We start from the raw sequence: 17804 nt of genomic DNA, 5'->3' as shown, positions 1-17804 counted from the left end.
GCTGGTGTAGCTCAGTGGATTGAGCACAGGCCTGCGAACCAGACGATCGTAGTTCGATTCCCAGTCAGGGCACATGCCTGGGTTGCAGGCCAGTTCCTGGCAGGGGACACTCGATACATTTTGTGTCCCCAGGAGAGGCAACCACACATTGATATTTCTCTCACTCTCTCCTTCCCTTCCCCCCTAAAGATAAATAAATTAAAAAAAATATTTTTTTCTTAATTTTGGTTGGTTTCATGTGAAGTTGTATTTTTTAGGCAGGTCACCAGTTATTGGTCTCACTCTTTTCAAATGCAGTCTACATTCACACATTTACCTGAGAAAAATGACCCAGATTCAATCTAGTTATAGGTCAAAAGTCTAAGATCTCTCCTGATTATGCTATAATCTCTCTGCTAAGTCTAGCTGTGGCTCTACTTGGTTCAAAGACTTGCAAAGTAACAAGACAAAGTACCTGCCCTTGTCCATCTATGCAGGATACAATGGTAGGACAGGGATAAGGTCACTGTAGTAAGTACTCCTCCTGAAAAAGAGGAAAACAGGGAAGTGACAGGACTGTCATTTATCCACCCTCTTAAATTCTGCCAGGCATTGTTAGGGAGCCCTACATTGGTGTGAGGAATGTTCTTTAATTAGACCCTGATGCTGCTTTCTGGCAGCAGCTTCCTTTCCTCATTTCTCATTGCAGCGCTTGCCTCTGCCCATGTGTGACCTTTTCTACTGTTCTCCTTGTCCACGCCTGCAATGGATGTCATGGAATACACCCTCCTGTGGGGTTTCAGTGCTCTCAGTTCATTTCCTATTCCAAGAGTTTGGGAATAGAAAAAAAGATATTTTAAATATTGAACAGATAAAGAATTTTTTAAATGCATTTTCCTGGCTTGTTTGGAAGTACAGTTCTTAAAACTTTGTAAGTTACTTGTTTGAATACAGTTAGTTCCAACTGCTAGTAACCTGTCTCTCTCAACTCTTTCTAGACTAAGTTCTCAGACTTGAGTTTCTTTACTTTTACTCCTCGTAACATTTTGAGTCTCACTTTGGGACTGTTCTAGTTACAGAAATCAGAAACCCTGGGAACTTCTGTTTGTCCAGCTCCTTAAGCTGCTATTTGCTCCAGTGAAACTTAATTCACTGGAAGGATCTAGCAATTGGATGAACTTTGTTGTAAGCCTGACTTAATGGAACGTTGCTTCAGAAAATTCTTTCTCAGTTTTCTCTCTTACTATATGAGATCTAAATGTCATTGGCTCTTTGATCATTTCAAGGATCCAAATTCCTAGAATCTCTTATTTCCCTCTTTCTTCTTGTAAATCAGCCAATTTCCTGAATTTATCTCTCTTTCTCCCTTTTAAAAATACATTGGCAAAGCAGTTGTCAATTAGCAATTCACAAACAGAACTAACAAACTGTTTTCCATTTTCTTTCCTAATCTTGCTAGGTACATGATTTGACTCTTCACCTAATGTGGCTATCAAATGTTTGGCATTTCCAGCCTCTGATATCAGTTTTCTATTGTCTTCTGCCTGGCCTTTAGCTAATGTAGCTAATACATTAGATTTTGTTACAATAGCACCCATTCTACTTATACCAATTTCTATGTCAGAATAGCTAGGCTTATTCTGTAGTAACAAACAGGTCCAAAAAATCTCAGTGGCTCAACACATAGAGGTTTATTTCCTACTCACTCGAGGTCCACTGTAGGTTTTGGGTGGGGGGTGGGCTTGCCTTCACATAGATACTCTGGGACTCAGGCTGATTAAGGTTCCTTTATCTAGAAAGTCATCAGGTAGGAAAACCTGGTAGGAGAAGAAAGAGTTGAGGGTTGTCCAAGAGCTTTCACTGTCTTGGCCCAGAAATGGCACATGTTGTTTCTGCTCATATTTATTTTATTGGCCAGGAGAAGTCAGAAGGCCCCACTCACTGCAGGGGAGCTCATTAACTGCAGGGCACCTGGGAATTTTAACCTCTTATATTCCTAGGAAAGAAGGAGACATTGCATTGTGGGGAACACAATGTCTATCACATATGGAATATTTTCTCGGGAAACTCCCCTCCCAGGTGGACTTTAGGACTAGACTTTTGTCCCTCTAGCTCTGAAGCCATTGCCCCCGTACAGTGTTTGCGAACACCCGAGGACATCAGCAGATTTGATGTTTTTAAGTTCTCCTTACCCTACTGGTCACAGGCTTTCATCCAAGTGTTGGCCTGGAAATTTCCACTGAATGTTCAGCTCCTAAATGCTTTTAATGTGTTAGAATTTACATATATATTATATATTATGTATATTACCCATAATGTATGATATATGCATTTGTAATACAATAATTAAAAATAATTATACAAGAATAAACTGTTTCACACACAACTGTAAACTTACTGTTGCCCAACCCTGTGTGTGTATGCATGTTTGAATGATATAGCATTTTCCATTTTATTTGCATAACCACAGAAATGTAATTTGGTTGGCATTGTGAGAGTCCCCAGGAGGAAATCTCAGTAATGAGATTTTTTAAATTTTAAGTATATTTTACTGATGGTACTATTACAGTTGTCCCATTTTTTCTCCCCTTTTTTCCCCTCTGCCCTGCACCCTCCCTCCCTAGCATTCCCTCCACCTTAGTTCATGTCAGTGGGTCATATATATAAGTTCTTTCCCTTCTCCATTTCCTATACTATTCTTAAACTCCCTCTGTCTATTTTGTACCTACTAATTTATGCTTCTTATTCTCTGTACTTTTCCCCCATTCTCCCTGCCACTGATAACTCTCCATGTGATATCCATTTCTGTGACTTTGTTCCTGTTCTAGTTGTTTGCTTAGTTTGCTTTTGTTTTTGTTTTTCAGGTTCAGTTATTAATAGTTGTAAGTTTGTTGTCATTTTACTGTTCATAGTTTTGATCTTCTATTTCTTAGAATAAGTCCCTTTAACATTTCATGTAATAAGGGCTTAGTTATGATGAACTCGTTGAATTTGACCTCATCCGGGAAACACTTTATCTTCCCTTCCATCCTAAATGAAAGCTTTGCTGGATAGAGCAATCTTGGATGTAGGTCTTTGGATTTCATGACTTGGAATACTTCTTCCCAACCCTTCTTGCCTGTAAGGTCTCTTTTGAGATATCAGCTGACAGTCTGATGGGTGACTGTCCTTTGTAGGTGACTGTCCCCTTATCTCTTGCTGCTTCTAGAATTCTCTCCTTCATTTTAATCTTGGCTAATGTAATAATGATGTGCCTTGGTGTGTTCCTTCTTGGGTCCAACTTCTTTAGGACTCTCTGAGCTTCTTGGGCTCGCATGTCTGTTTTCTTTGTCAGATTGGGGAAGTTTTCCTTCATTATGTTTTCAACTAAGTTTTCAATTTCTTGCTCTTCCTCTTCTCCTTCTGGTACCCCTATGATTCAGATATTGGAACATTTAAAGTTGTCCTGGAGGTTCCTAAGCCTCTCATCATTTTTTTAAAATTTCTGTTTCTTCATTCTGTTCTGGTTTAATATTTATTTCTTCCTTTTGTTCCAAATCTTTGCTTTGAGTCCCAGTTTCCTTCCCTTCACTCTTCGTTCCCTGTGTGTTTTTCTTTATTTCACTTTGTATAGCCTTCAATTTTTTCTTTATTTTGCATCTGCACTCAATCATTTCTGTGAGCATCCTGATTACCAGTGTTTTGACTCCGCATCTGATAGGTTGGCTATTTCCTTATCACTTAGTTCTCTTTCTGGAGTTTGATCTCTTCTTTCATTTGGCCATATTTCTTTGTCTTGTTGCACCTATGGCATTATAAGGGCAGAGCCTTAGGTATTCACCAGGGTGGGCAACCCACTCAGCTGCACTGTGGCACTATTTGTGGGGGAAAGATCTGAGAGAGAACAGTGCCACTTGCTTGGCTCTCTCCCTGCTTTCAGTCACTTCCCCTGCTACCCACAAGTGAATTGGGCCCTTCTGGTGCTGATTCCCAGGTGGGTGGGTTTGTGTACATTCTAGGACCTTGTGGGTGCCTACAACAGACTCTCCTGTGATACTGGGAGTTTCTCCCACTGACACAACCCCCACAGGTTTTTATAGCCAGAGGTTTTGAGGCTTTATTTCCCTGAGCTGGAACCCTGGTTTACAGTGTCTTGCTCCCCAATCGTTCCTCCCAGTTTATCTACATGTGAATGTGGAAACATCCCATTTACCAGCTGCTGCCTCACCCGTCTGGTCTTCCAGCTGCCACTTTGCCATGTGTCCTTGCTGCCCAGGCTTCCAGTCTCCACCATTCCTACCAGTCTGGATGAATGTTTTTCTTTAACTCCTTGGTTATTGGACTTCCATACAGTTTGATCTTGTGGCAGTTCTGTTTGTTTATTGTTTTTAAATTTGTTGTTGTCCTTCTTTTGGCTTTACGAGGAAGCAAAGTATCTACCTTATATCTACCTATGCCTCCATCTTGGCCCGAAGTCCTCACTACTGAGATTTCTTCTACTGCCTCCATTTCCAGTTACCTTTGCCTGGATCTTGGCTGCTTATGGAAGCCCTTACACATCATGTAATGTGGGGTTTATAACTGTTGATTTTGCCAGCAGTTTAGTTTGCTTATAATTTTGCCATTCCTTGGCTCCTTCTGAGTGATTCCTAGGAATAAAAGGAAAAGTACTTATTTTTGTAGCTATGTCCATAATAGAGGTCTGTTTCACCTCTAGATGCTATTCATGAAGAAAGGCTTGTTCATTTGTTCCTAATGTGAGTGCAATGAATTGCTTTGAAATCAAAGAAGCTTGTATTGTCTACTTAATATGCAATTACTCATGCATTCACAGAAATGTGCATTAAAATGGGCCTTAAGCTCACACAATGTAATCTTTTGATGTTATTCTAGAGTAATTAATTCAAATTATTTAAGCTAGTAATATTAACACTATAGAAATAGGAGTTTACACAGATGTCTGCTTTTGTTTTGGAGTGGGGCAAACTGGTCTTCATGACACTTAAGGCAGAAGTACTGTCAAGGCATTCTTTGAACTACAAAGTAACTACTAATATTTAGTACAATTTAAAAATCCTGACTCTGTTTAGCCCTACTCTTCCACCATCCAGAGTATCTTTGTCCGGTTAACATTATCTGTTTCTAGAAGGGAAGTTCAAAGAAACCCTAAGAAGTATCCTAGGACTTGAAGACAATTGAGATCCAGGCATCTGGAGATAGGGAAAGAATCTTCTGATCTGGATTTGAGTAGGATAGTCTTGGTTTTCACCACTACCAATGTATTTAGTACCTCATTTTCCTCTAAAAGTGTCGTCAGTGGGATAATCAATTATAGTGTCACCCTGCTTAATACATGACCCCTCAGCTGTGTCCATGGTCATGTGTTTGGCAGTTAATCAGACAGACAAAGTTTATTTAACATTTAAACTATGTAAATAGGCGAAGGCTCCAAATGTTGTTCCCTCCAATGTTCTCCATGGGGCCTCCTATTCTTGAAAAATTTTGAAAGAAAATTCATAATAATAATAGGTCATACTTACATGATACTCAGCATATGCTAAGTGACAAAAATTACTCCACTCATCTGCTTCCATCAAGTGGTTTTTATTTTTTGAGTGCAGTTTGGGCTTCAAACTGTGGTTTCATGGTTATAGATATACAAATCATGTACAGCGTAAGACACATTGAAAAACAAAGTCTATCTTTATAATGTGGAAATGTCACTGTATCTACCAAGGACCTGAGATTTTCCTTATGATTCTGCAAATACATCTAAAAGTCTTCATTATTCAGTTGGTACATTTGTACCACCAAATAACATTGCCTTAGCATGTAAGTCATTTGCCATGAGATCTTTAAAGTGGATTGTCAAATGTTTCTTTGCAGTCTTTGATTTTATTGGTTTTGTGCTTCAAATATGTCAGAAAATATAGCTGACTCTTGAGGGTAGTTTTCTTTTAAAGTTCTAGTTAGCAGATGATTATAGAACCTAGTAGAAGAGATGTCTTTCTCTTCTCATTTGGGTCAGATTTGCATCAGAAAATAAAATGGCTGAAAGACTACTTGTGAACTACATTAATAATTCTAAAATTTAAAATGAATATATTCCACCATCTGGAGTATTAACTAAACATTTTAACATCTTTGAAATCTGCAAAGAAAATGTGTCTCTGCCAAGTAACCAGAAGCTAGTATTCAGCTCAGATTGTCATTGTTCTTGTGTCAGATATTGCTCAGCTTCAAGCCCCCTTTGCGATCGTTGTTGTGCATATGTGTGTTGACAGTTTTTCCATTCAGCAAGTAGATTTATAATTCTCGTCCCGAGACAAGTTTTGCTGCAAAGAAGTATCATCTCTATATACATTATCACTCCCTCTTTATGTATGCTTTGGCAGAGTGAGCTGGGATTCTCTCTATGTTTATGGACACATTTGAAAGCCATTGCTTTCAGCATTTATATTAAGATTATAGTAACAAAATGTAAGAGCATTCAATCAATCAGTCATTTAAGATTTAATAAGCACTTACAATGTGTTAGAATGCCAGGCACTGAGGTTGCAAAGATGAATAAAAACAAACCCTGTGTCTAATTTCTTAATCTAATGAGAAGGCAGCTTCATTAATGAATAATTATAAAACAATGTGAAAGGCATAGCAGTGACAAAGATACTGGTTTCATTGCAACCCTTCACTTCCCACACAGAGACATGGGAGCGTGGAAACCCTGGAGTGCAACTTGATCCCCTCTCCTTTGAGGAGTACCTATGACCTAATCCCACCTGGTCTGCCACTGGCTGTTGGGGCAGCCTTGGGGAGGTTGCAAGTGCCTCCATGTGTATGTTCTGGACTTGAGTTTGTTCAGCCCTACAACACACTTGAGGATTTCTATGTGTTTACTCAAAGAGGGCTTACAGATCTGTTTTGATGTGGAATTGTCTAACTCTTATGGTAGGAAACTCAACTTCTTAAAGGACTCCAGAAACAGACCCAGAAGGTCCTCTCGACAAGGCATGACTTGGGACTGTGTTAGGCCCAAGGAGACAGGAAGAGTAGGATCTACAGGGTTCAGGTGATTGCAGGGTTGGTGGCACAAAGGGTTGTATACCAACTGGCTATGTCGGGCATTTGTTCAGAATGGAATCTGCTCAAGCTGTCTTTGCCTTGCTAGGTTTTACTGGCCTTGACCCTCTTCACATCAGTCTAAGTGGCATTTTTGACAACAGGGTTGAGATTCCAAGATCTTTTTTATATAGCTGGCAGCCCCAATCCTACCTTGTCAGCCCTTTCCCCTGTCCTAATTCAATCCATATTCATACTATTTCTTCCACAGTAGACTAGAGAAAGCAAGTTTTATCCCCTGTAATGAAGGATGTCTTTTATAAAGATTTATCGTATAAAAAATAGCCAGAGTATTCAGTTCTGGGGCTTGATAGAACAAGGTCCCCAGGAGAAGGACCTTGTCAAGGAAGTTTGTGGCCCTGATGGCAGGAAGTCCTGTGGGTCCTCCTCCCAGCACGAATGTCAGCCTGTACCTGAATGCCTGGCATCAAAGACACAACTCTTCATTCATTCAGAAGCATGGAATATCTGTATTCAGGCTGCTTTGGCCTTGAACTGACTGCTGACCAGCTGCTGTCAAATACATGTCTGGGCAAATTAATATATGCAGAATCCAGTCTGTAGTCTAGAACAGTGCTGGTCAACAAGGACTTTTTACTAATCCAAGGTGATGTACAGGCTGTAAAGACAGGTAGCAAGTTTTTCGGATAGCTGCATTTACTTCACTTAAAGCAGGGATGTCAAACTCATTTTCACTGGGGACTGCATCAGCCTGGCAATTGCCTTCAAAGGGCCAAATGTAATTTTAGGACTGTATAAACGTAACTACTCCTTCATAGTTAAGCAAGAGCTCAGCACTGCTGCTGGGTAGAAACAAGGTGCCGGGCCAGATAAAACAAGGTGGAGGGCTGGATTGGGCCCACGGGCCTGATGTTTGTCACCTGTGACTTAAAGGATTCAGATTGTTTTTTACTCATCTTTGGTGTTAGAGATCTTCTTATTAAAGGTAATAGGTTGTTATTTTATTTTTGATGTTCCTGTCGAGACAAAAAGTTGGCAATTCTATGTTGGTTCTACAAGTTTTGAGGGGAAGTTTTGCTGCTCGTGAAACCCGCAGCTTTAGAAACCACCGATCTGAGTCTGGTACGCACCTGTTCTCCACAGCTTTCTGAGCTTCAGCACGTCTGCCATTTTGGATATTTCTTTGTGGTAGGGTTTGTCCTGTGCATTGTAGGGTGTTTAGCAGCACCACTAGATGCCAGTAACAACCCACCCCACCCAGACGCAACAACTAAAAATGTCCCCAAACATTGCCAAATGTCTCAGGGTGGGTTGGAGTGGGGTGGATGGGGGCTGTGGTCAAAAACTCTTCAAGTTACTGTTCCAGAGACACTGTAAATTTTATTATGCTCATTTCTCCTCATAAAAAATTTATATTGCAGTAAATGGAAAGTCATAGCAACTTGCATGGTGACTATAAATAAATGCAGGTAGCAAGGAGGACAAGCAAAGCTGTATAAGGTATATATATCTATTATACCTTGACAATTTTTGTCTCACAAAGATGCTGTAAGACTTAATTAGTATTGACAAAGTATTTTAAAATACCCAACTGAAACATTTGTAAATAGACACACTATTCATACACATAATAATATTTTATACCTATATGTCACTTTTCACTTGAGATTCTCAATGCATTGAGTAATTTGTTTCCTTAGTATGGTTTTCAGTTTACCTCAGGAAATTGAGACACAAGCCAATGTTTACTTGATATAATATAAACTCATGGAATTAATTTAATTTCATATTTCCTTTATAATCCCCTAATTATTCTTACCATATTCTTATATATAGTAAATATACTGTATTTAAAACATAAAAATTAAAAAAGTATATTTAGTATGTAGTAAAATGTTTAACTTTTTCTATTATGTTTTTTATATTTTATAATTTTTAAATGTATATTTCTCCTTGCTGGGCTGGCAGGCGCTTAGAGGTAAGGGGGGTCTGAGACTGCCGGCTGCGCGTCTCTGGTGCCTGCGGGCGGTGTGCACACTGTCCACGGCAGCCCAGGGCGTGAGGGAGCGCCAACGGCATGAGCTCCATCCTCCAAAGCAACACTTTCATTTTAGATTTATCTTTTCAATGCTGGGCTTTTAACTTCTGTCTGAGATTGCTATAAAAAAGAAATATATTTATATCTTTTATAGTAACCTAGTTGTAATACAACTTAAAATACATGGTGGGATAATCAGGGCTGTCTTCTGACTCTCATGAACACTAATCATCTTTGCTTTTGGGGGTCCCTTCCTTCATTAAACAAATGTTAAAAACGATAGTGTATGACTGCATTGGTGTAAAGATATGTATAATTCCAGCTGGGTTACATAAAGAGGTGGGCCCTGAGAATAGTACATTGTAGTGTTAGTTGGTGCTTTCCTCCTTAATTCCTAAGATTTTATGGAGGTATTCTGGTTTTATTGCCTTGGGGAAGAATAACACAGTAGGCAACAGAGCCAAATTCTTGGCTTTGGGGTTCAAAAGCTTGTACCTTAGGATGACAACATGGGTTTGGAAGACTAAATGAAGAGCTGGGCTACCCTGTCCCATCGCAGGGGAAGAGTTCATGGACTGAAGGTAGAGGAAGCCAAAGATGTTGAGTGCGTGTGAATTTGCTCGGGATTGCAAACCTGAATTCAGGTTTTGGAAGTCCTAGAGCAGGTGGGACTTATCACTGCCTTGCCCTCTATTTGTATGATAATGTCTTTGGAGCTGTTGAAGAGCAGGGCTCCTGTGTGTCCCCCATGGCCCATATGGTGGGGACATGAAAAACCTGTTTGCTTGGTGGGCCAGTCAAACAGCACAGGGACAGCAGCTGGGTTTCCAGGAGCCCTGGGTGGAGAGGGACACAAGGTTTTTGGTAGGACAGGGAGTGGCACCCTTGTGTCTGAGTGCCAGTGTATACAAATACCTGTGTGGCAGGACTGGGAAGGCATAGCAGCTGCATGGATCCATAACGGGAAACCACAGGGGAGTAAGGGTGTTTTGCAAATGTTGTTGAGGAGAGACTGACAACAAAGATGGACTCTTGGCTTCATAGGACCACACAGACTCTTTAGAGCTGTGTGAACTAACCAAGATTAACATTTTCTGATGTGGACCCTGGCTCATGGGGTCCACCACATTGTGGATGAGACATGAGAAATTCACACAGACAACCAAGTCTTGTGGAGGAAAAGGGATGGCATGGTTTCTCTCTCAAGAGGAAAAGAAGCCTCTGCCCTTGCCTTGACAAGCCTTTATTGCTTTTCTGGGCACATTATGTGATGGTCCTCATTTACTATGCATAGGTTCACTTTAGGTGGTTACCTTTTACAGAAAGCAAAGGAGATGCTGATGCTGTTAATCACATCACGAAAGAATATTTGCAAATGCAAAATGGTTGAACCAGTTACACTCCATACTTGGGAGGTTTAGCACAGACTTTAGGAAGTTACAGTAAGCACTTCTGCCTCAATTCAGGGTGAGGGAGTTTTAGCAAAAGCAGGTCTCAAAGCAGTAGAGGTACATTGCAGGCCTGATTCCCCACAGGAGAACCTATCCGTGGGTGTGGGTCCTGTGCATCTCCGAGTGGGAGCTGGGCCAACACCGTGCAGAATGGTCTCCTATAGTTTTCCACCTGGAAAATGAGAACTTTTTTAAATTATGAAAATAAAGTTAAATTACAAAAACATAAGTTTCAGTTCAAAAAAACAGGATTTTTTGAAGCCCAATTAGTATTTATTATATGTAGATGTTTATAGAGCTTTATAGTATTTGAAGGACCTTCTGCCTTTATTTTGTTTGTCATTTTATTTATTTATTTATTTATTATTGTTTAAGTACAGTCGTCTCCATTTTCACCTCACCTCTAACCCCTGCCCCACCGACCCCACCTTTCACCTTCGAACCTACCCCCCTTTGGCTTTCTCCACATGTCCTTTGTACATGTTCCTTGATGGACCTTTCCCTCTTTTCCCCCATTAACCTTCTTTCCCCTCCTCCATGGTTATTGTCAGTTTGTTCTTTATTTCAATGTTTCGGGTTATATTTTGTTTGTTTGTTTGTTTTGTTGATTAGGTTCCACTATAGGTGAGATCGTATGGTATTTGCCTTTCACTTTCTAGCTTATTTTACTTAGCATAATGCTCTCCAGATCTATCCATGCTGTCTTGAAGGGTAGTAATTTTTTGATCCACTCATTTACTGGTGGGCACTTACGTTGCCTCCAGTACTTACAATAGCACTTGGCTATTGTAAATTGTGCTGCTATGAACATTGGGATGTGTAGGTTCTTTTGAATTGGTGTTTCAGGGTTCTTAGGACATAATCCTAGCAGTGGTATTGCTGGATCAATAGGCAGATCCATTTTTAGTTTTTTGATGAAATTCCATACTGTTTTTCCCCAGTGGCTGCACCAGTCTGCATTCCCACCAACAGTGTACCGGGGTTCTTTTTTCTCCACAACCTCACTGGCACTTGTTGTTTGTTGATTTGTTTATGATGGGCATTCTCACTGGTATGAAGTGGTATCTCATGGTGGTTTCAATTTGCATCTCTCTGATGGCTAGTGATGCTGAGAATCCTTTCATATGTCTCTGGACCTTCTGTATGTCCTCCTTGGAGAAGTGTCTGTTTAAGTCCTTTACCCATCTTTTAATTGAGTTGTTTGTCTTCCTGGAATGGAGTCGTGTGAGTTCTTTGTGTATTCTGGAGATCAAACCCTTGTCCAAAGTATCATTGAAAAATATATTTTCCCATATGGTTGGTTCTCTTTTCATTTTAATGCTGTTTTCTTAGCTGTGCAGAAGCTTTTTATTTTGATGAGGTCCCTGTATATTCTTTCCTCTAAGTCACAGGTGGCAAACACAAGGCCCACGAGCCCTCCATCTCATTTTATCCCACCCAGCACCTTCTTTCTACCTGGCAGCAGCACTGGGCTCCTTGTGCCTAGTTAAGGAGTCATTACATTTATACAGTCTTAAATTTACATTTGGCCCTTTGAAGGCAACCACAACGCTGATGTGGCTCCCAGTGAAAATGAGTTTGACACCCTTGTTCTAGGGGACATATTGGTGAAAATATTGCTGCATGGAATATCTGAAATGTTCCTGCCTATATTCTCCTCTAGGACTTTTATGGTGTTGTAGCTTATTTTTAACTGTTTTATCCACCTTGAATTTATTTTTGTGTATGGTGAATAGCCACAGCAATCTTGAGAAAGAAGAACGAAGTAGGAGGGATGACAATACCTGATATCAAACTATATTACAAAGCCATGGTAATCAAAATAGTCTGGTACTGGCATAAGAAGAGACACATAGATCAATAGAACAGAATAAGGAGTCCAGTAATACATTTGAGTCTCTATGGCCAATTAATATTCAACAAAGGGGGCAGAAGCATAAAATGAAGTAAAAATAGCCTCTTAAACAAATGGTATTGGGTGGTCTGGAAAGCTACGTGCCAAAAAAATGAAACTCAATCACCAACTTACACCATACACAAAAATAAATTCAAGGTGGATATACTTTTCATTTTAATTCTTACAAAACTCTAAAGTATCAGTATTGTTTTTCTGCTTGTTTTACATATGTGAAAATGGTAGCACAGAAAGGTTAAATAACTTGCTGAAGGTCACACAGCTAGGTCCTGGCTTAGCAAAGACTCAACTCCATGGTCTCATTCCTTCTACCACTCCTGGTTCTTTTTTTTTTAAGATTTTATTTATTTATTTTTAGAGAGAGGGGAAGGGAGGGAGACAGAGAGAGAGAGAGAAACATCAATGTGTGTTTGCCTCTCATGTGGCCCCCACAGGGGACCCGGCCCACAACCCAGGCATGTGCCCTGACTAGGAATTGAACTGGTGATCCTTTGGTTCACAGCCCATGCTCAATCCACTGAGCTACGCCAGCCAGGGCCACTCATAGTTCTTGATGTTGGTCAATATATCCCTTAAGGACTCATGAGAGTTTTCCATCAGAGTATCAAAAAATGCTGGTATCATATCAAAATACTTTTAGTGTTTTTAAAATTAATGCTCTGATATGAAGAAGGGAAGAGAGTTGGAGCTCTGCCACTCCAACCTGGGCTTCCTCGCTGCTGGGCTCTATGCACAGCTCTGCTCCCAATGCTCAGAGGTGGGGAGGTAAAAGTGTAAACTGAATGCAGTACGAGGGCCAAGATGAGGGTGAGGTCCTAAAAAGCCTCCTAATGTGCATGCTGGGTGCCTCGTCTGGGTGAATGGATGTTGTTCTGTTTCCACAGCCCTGTGACCACACTCAGCACCTTGTATGTTTTTCATTTTTTCTTTTGGATTATTTTTAAATTGTTGTTCAATTAAAGTTGTCCCCATTGTAGATATTTCATGTTTAACTCTCTGTCATTCTTGCCACACTATGAGCTACTGAAGGCAAGGGCTTCATCTGGCTTGCATGCCCTGTACCTAGCAAAATGCCTGGCATGTAGTAGATACTTAAAAGTACACGAAGGAATAATTGAAGGGACAGATGGGTAGATAAGGTTTTGGACACGTCAGCGTCCCTTACGCAATTCTAGCCCTGTATCCCTTAATAGCAAGTCCTCTTCTGAAGGGTGCTTGGGCTCAGCTTCCTTTATCTCACCCAGGAAAGCTTTACAAAAATAGCTACTTATCTTGCAGGCCACTTTACCTCTTTTTTCCTTCCCTATCCCCGAGTACCTCCTTTATTATTACTTCTAACCCATCTTTTAGACAAGACAGTTGGAATATTTTTTTTCCTTTTCCATCTCCACATTTTAAGAACTGTTTTTTCTAGTTTATGTTTAATTGCCAGTTTCCTTTAGAAGCAGGAGCACATGTTACAAATTCATATGAGCAAATACTGTCTGTTCTCTCTCATTTGGAAAAAAAGTTATCATTGAAATTCATGGCAGAAAAAGATTCTAAAGTGGCCAGCTGCCTTTCTAAGACATCACGTCTTATTTTAGAATTTACTTTCATTAAATAATCTCCATTATTAAATAACATTAACTTCACTGGAGCTGTTGAATGATTGCCATGTTTGCTCAGGACTGTTTCTGTGGTGTTAGTTTTACCATGTGTGTTCAGTTGTTTTTACAAAGTAGTCTCAGTATTACTCAAAAAGAGTGGAAAATATACATTATAAACCAAGTCAATTTAGAATTAAAATACTGTAATGAATATAATAAATTTTATTGGATTTTTAAAATATATTTCATTGATTATGCCATTACAGTTGTTCTATTCCCCCCCTTCATTCCCCTCCACTCTGCACACCCCTCCCCCACCATTCCCCTCCTTTAGTTTATGACCATGTGTCTCAAGTTCTTTAGATTCTATATTTCCCCTACTATTCTTGTCCTCCCCTTATCTATTTTCTACCTACTGTCTATGCTACTTATTTTCTGTACCTTCTCCCCCTTCTCCTCCCACTCCCCTGTTGCTAACCCTCCATGTGTTCTTCATTTCTATGGTTCTGCTCCTGATCTAGCTGTCCTCTTGGTTTGCTTTTGTTTTAGGTGTGGTTGTTAATAACTGTGAGCTTGCTGTCCTTTCACTGTTCATATTTTTATCTTCTTTTTCTTAGATAAGTCCCTTTAACATTTCATATAATAAGGGCTTGGTGATGATGAACTCCTTGAATTTGACCTTATCTGAGAAGCACTTTATCTGACCTTCCATTCTAAATGAAAGCTTTGCTGGATAGAGCAATCTTGGATGAAGGTCTTTGAATTTCATGACTTGGAATACTTCTTTCCAGCTCCTTCTTGCCTGGAAGGTCTCTGAGAAATCCGCTGACAGTCTGATGGGAACTCCTTTGTAGGTGACTATCCCCTTATCTCTTGCTGCTTCTAGGATTCTCTCCTTCATTTGAATCTTGGCTAATGTAATTATGTTGTGCCTCGGTGTGTTCCTCCTTGACTCCACCTTTTAGGTCTCTCTTAGCTTCCTGGTTTTCCTGGAAGTCTATTTCCTTTGCCAGACTGTGGAAATTCTCCTTTATTATTTGTTCAAATAAGTTTTCCACTCATGGCTGTTCCTCTTCCCCTTCTGGTACCCCTATACTTTGGATGTTGGAACATTTAAAGATGTCCAGGAGGTTCCTAAGCCTCTCCTCATTTTTTTGAATTCTTGTTACTTCATATTTTTCTGTTTGGTCATTTTTTTCTTCCTTCTGGTCCACTCCCTTGATTTGAATCCCAGTTACCTTTCCATCACTATTGGTTTCCTGTGCATTTCCCCTCACTTCAGTTAGTGTAGCCTTCATTTTTTCGACTAATTTGTGACTAAAGTCAACCAGTTCTGTGAGCATCCTGATCACCAGTTTTTGAACTGTGCATCTGATAGTTTGGCTATGTCTTTGTCGCTTAGAGTTATTGGCTCTGGGGCTTTGAGTTCTTCTTGAGCCATATTTTGGTCTGTTCGCACCTGTTACGTATGAGGAGTAGAGCCCTAGGTGTTCGCCAGGGCGAGGCAATTCAGTCGCTGGTTTGTGACACTGTATGTGGGGACGGGGTCAAAGAGGGGCAATGGCGGTCCCCTCTGCTGCTTCCCGCCGCTGAGGCCTTCACAGTCTGTCTCACTGCTCACTCCGTCACTGGTTTATCTGCGTGCGAATGTGTGGCCACGGTCGGTCTGCCGCCTTTTGCCCTCACTGGGTCCGCCCATTACTGTTGCTACCCCACACCTGGATCTGCCCACGCTGCCTGTGCGCTTGGGTCAGGGGATCTTCCCTGCCCGACCCTGCTCTGCTGCTGGCTCCGCCCCTCTTACCAGTCTGGCTGAATAGTTCGTTGTTGTTGGACTTCCATATAGTTCAATTTTCTGTGTTTTGGCTGCATTTTTGTTTACTAAAACTTTGTTGTTTTTAAACTTGGTGTGGGAGAAGGCAGGTTTCCACCTACACCTCCATATGGTGGAAGTCCTATTGGATTTTTTTTAACATTTAAAGGCAAGTCTTGATAAGTAAGCTTCACCTCTTAACAGTCTTCTTTTTTCCTTAAGGCACCGTAACAGAGAAGCTTATCCCAAAGATTATGATGTAGAGGGTCCCGAGGAAGTGAAAAAACTGTGTAATTCAACTTATTGGAGATTTGGAACCGATGAGCCCAAAGTGAGTAGTTGCTGCTAATTTCTTTAAGTCTAGAATCTTCCGCCTTGTAAAAAAATGAAAAAAAAAATAAAGGGACGAGCACTTTGTCCAGTCCACCTCTTAGCTATGTTAGTTTTCAGGCACATGACTTAGTCACTATGTACTTCCGTGGCTTTACCTTTAAAGTGTGCATACTTCATAAGGTTATCAGGAAAATAAAATGAGATAAAGCAAGTAGAGTGCTTAACTCAGCCTGGCAGAGAGTAAGTGCTGAAGAAATTATTACTGTTGTTAGGATGCTGTTGCTGCAGCTGCAGCATCTTGCTAGTTGTCTGCTTTAACCTTCACAATAACCCTAAGAAGAATGTATTATTATCCCTATTTTATAGACGGGTAGGAACTCCTAGAGGTTAAACAACTTACTCAAAGTCACACAGTTAGGGAGTAGAACAGTGAGTTTGAACCCAGGTCTTTGATGTCAAGTCTTTGTGCTTATCTTAAGATGGCAGAGTTGTGAGTAATCAAAACATGCTACTGATATGCTTGTAATACTTGTATGACCCAGTTACAAGAAGAATATTCAGTGCATGAGTAATTCCTATTTGAATTGTTGTGAGTGGCTATTGAGGTTTCTACCCAATCAGCATGAGGCAGGAACTCAACACTGTAGAGACCCCCAAATTGTACCCTACATTGCTAAGACCTTTGGAGACTAGTTGGAGACTCAATTCAGCCTTAATAGCATGGTCTTGGGGCCTGAAGAACTTATAATTTGACAAGAGCAGGTGTAAATGTGTTGAGAAGACTGGGTTTCTATCACATTCTGCCCCCAAAGGTGGGGTTAGTTTGAAATAAGGCAGACCTAGGGAGAAGTAGTTTGAGAAGATTCTTGATTCTCCAGTGTGATGGAAATAAGTTAGCTTTGTAGGTCCCATGCTGTTTCTTCCCTTCCTCTTATAGTTGCAATGGACAGAGAGTAATAAGGATAGTCTGAAAGATGGAGATTTATTATAAAGATACAACTGCCTGGGTATGAAACCAAGGCACTTAAAAGAATCAAGACAGCAAGACAGTCTCTCTCTCTTTCTCTCTGTCTCTCTCTCTCTCTGTCTCTCTCTCTCTCTCATGCTTAAACACAGAGTCTCTCTTAGCATCTCTGTTTCTCTCTGCTCAGTTGTCCTCTTGTCTCGTAGCTCAGATCTCAGGGGCATCCTGAAGGTTTGCTCCATTTCCACCCTACTCTCTTGCCTTTGCACAGGCTGTCTCTATCCAGCTCACACATGGAGAAAGCTCTTGAGTCTGGTACCTAACTCAATCAATAGCCACCCTGCCTTACTCCCCCAAACCCAGTTTAACCTTACTTTCTTGAGCACAGGGCTGTAGTCAGGACAAGAGCAAGTTGGACGAGGCAGGCATTGTTTGGCATGCACTGAGAGTCTTTGACCCTGAGAAAACATTTATTTTTAATTTCTAAATGAGAATGTTCTTGGTCTCAGGGTGGTTGGAGGAAGTGAGATCAAGTAAAATATCAGGTGTAGAAACCTCAATATTTGTTCCTTATATTCCATGCATTACAGTAGTCAAGCCTCAGGTTTAATATAGAATGCATAAATAAGATATTAACCTTCTCTTTGGCATTTATTTGTTCAC

At 40.5% G+C, this 17804-nt stretch overlaps 1 protein-coding gene across 2 annotated transcripts in view; it reads left to right on the top strand.

Annotated features, from left to right (window-relative positions):
* The window catches only part of CFAP95 (cilia and flagella associated protein 95), a 111004-nt gene that overhangs the window by 45903 nt on the left and 47297 nt on the right, over positions 1-17804 (top strand). For both annotated transcript variants that reach the window (XM_037061689.1, XM_037061688.1), the window contains exon 2: positions 16067-16175. Coding sequence is in view for 1 of the 2 variants with exons in the window: in XM_037061688.1 (XP_036917583.1) it covers positions 16067-16175 (109 nt within the window). In the remaining variant the exon portion in view is untranslated. The remainder of the gene's footprint in view (positions 1-16066; positions 16176-17804) is intronic.

This window comes from Sturnira hondurensis, unplaced genomic scaffold, assembly GCF_014824575.4.
Source record: "Sturnira hondurensis isolate 20B ecotype Veracruz unplaced genomic scaffold, ASM1482457v3 Scaffold0013515, whole genome shotgun sequence".
Classification (NCBI taxonomy): domain Eukaryota; kingdom Metazoa; phylum Chordata; class Mammalia; order Chiroptera; family Phyllostomidae; genus Sturnira; species Sturnira hondurensis.
This window is presented reverse-complemented; position numbering and strand designations above follow the sequence as displayed.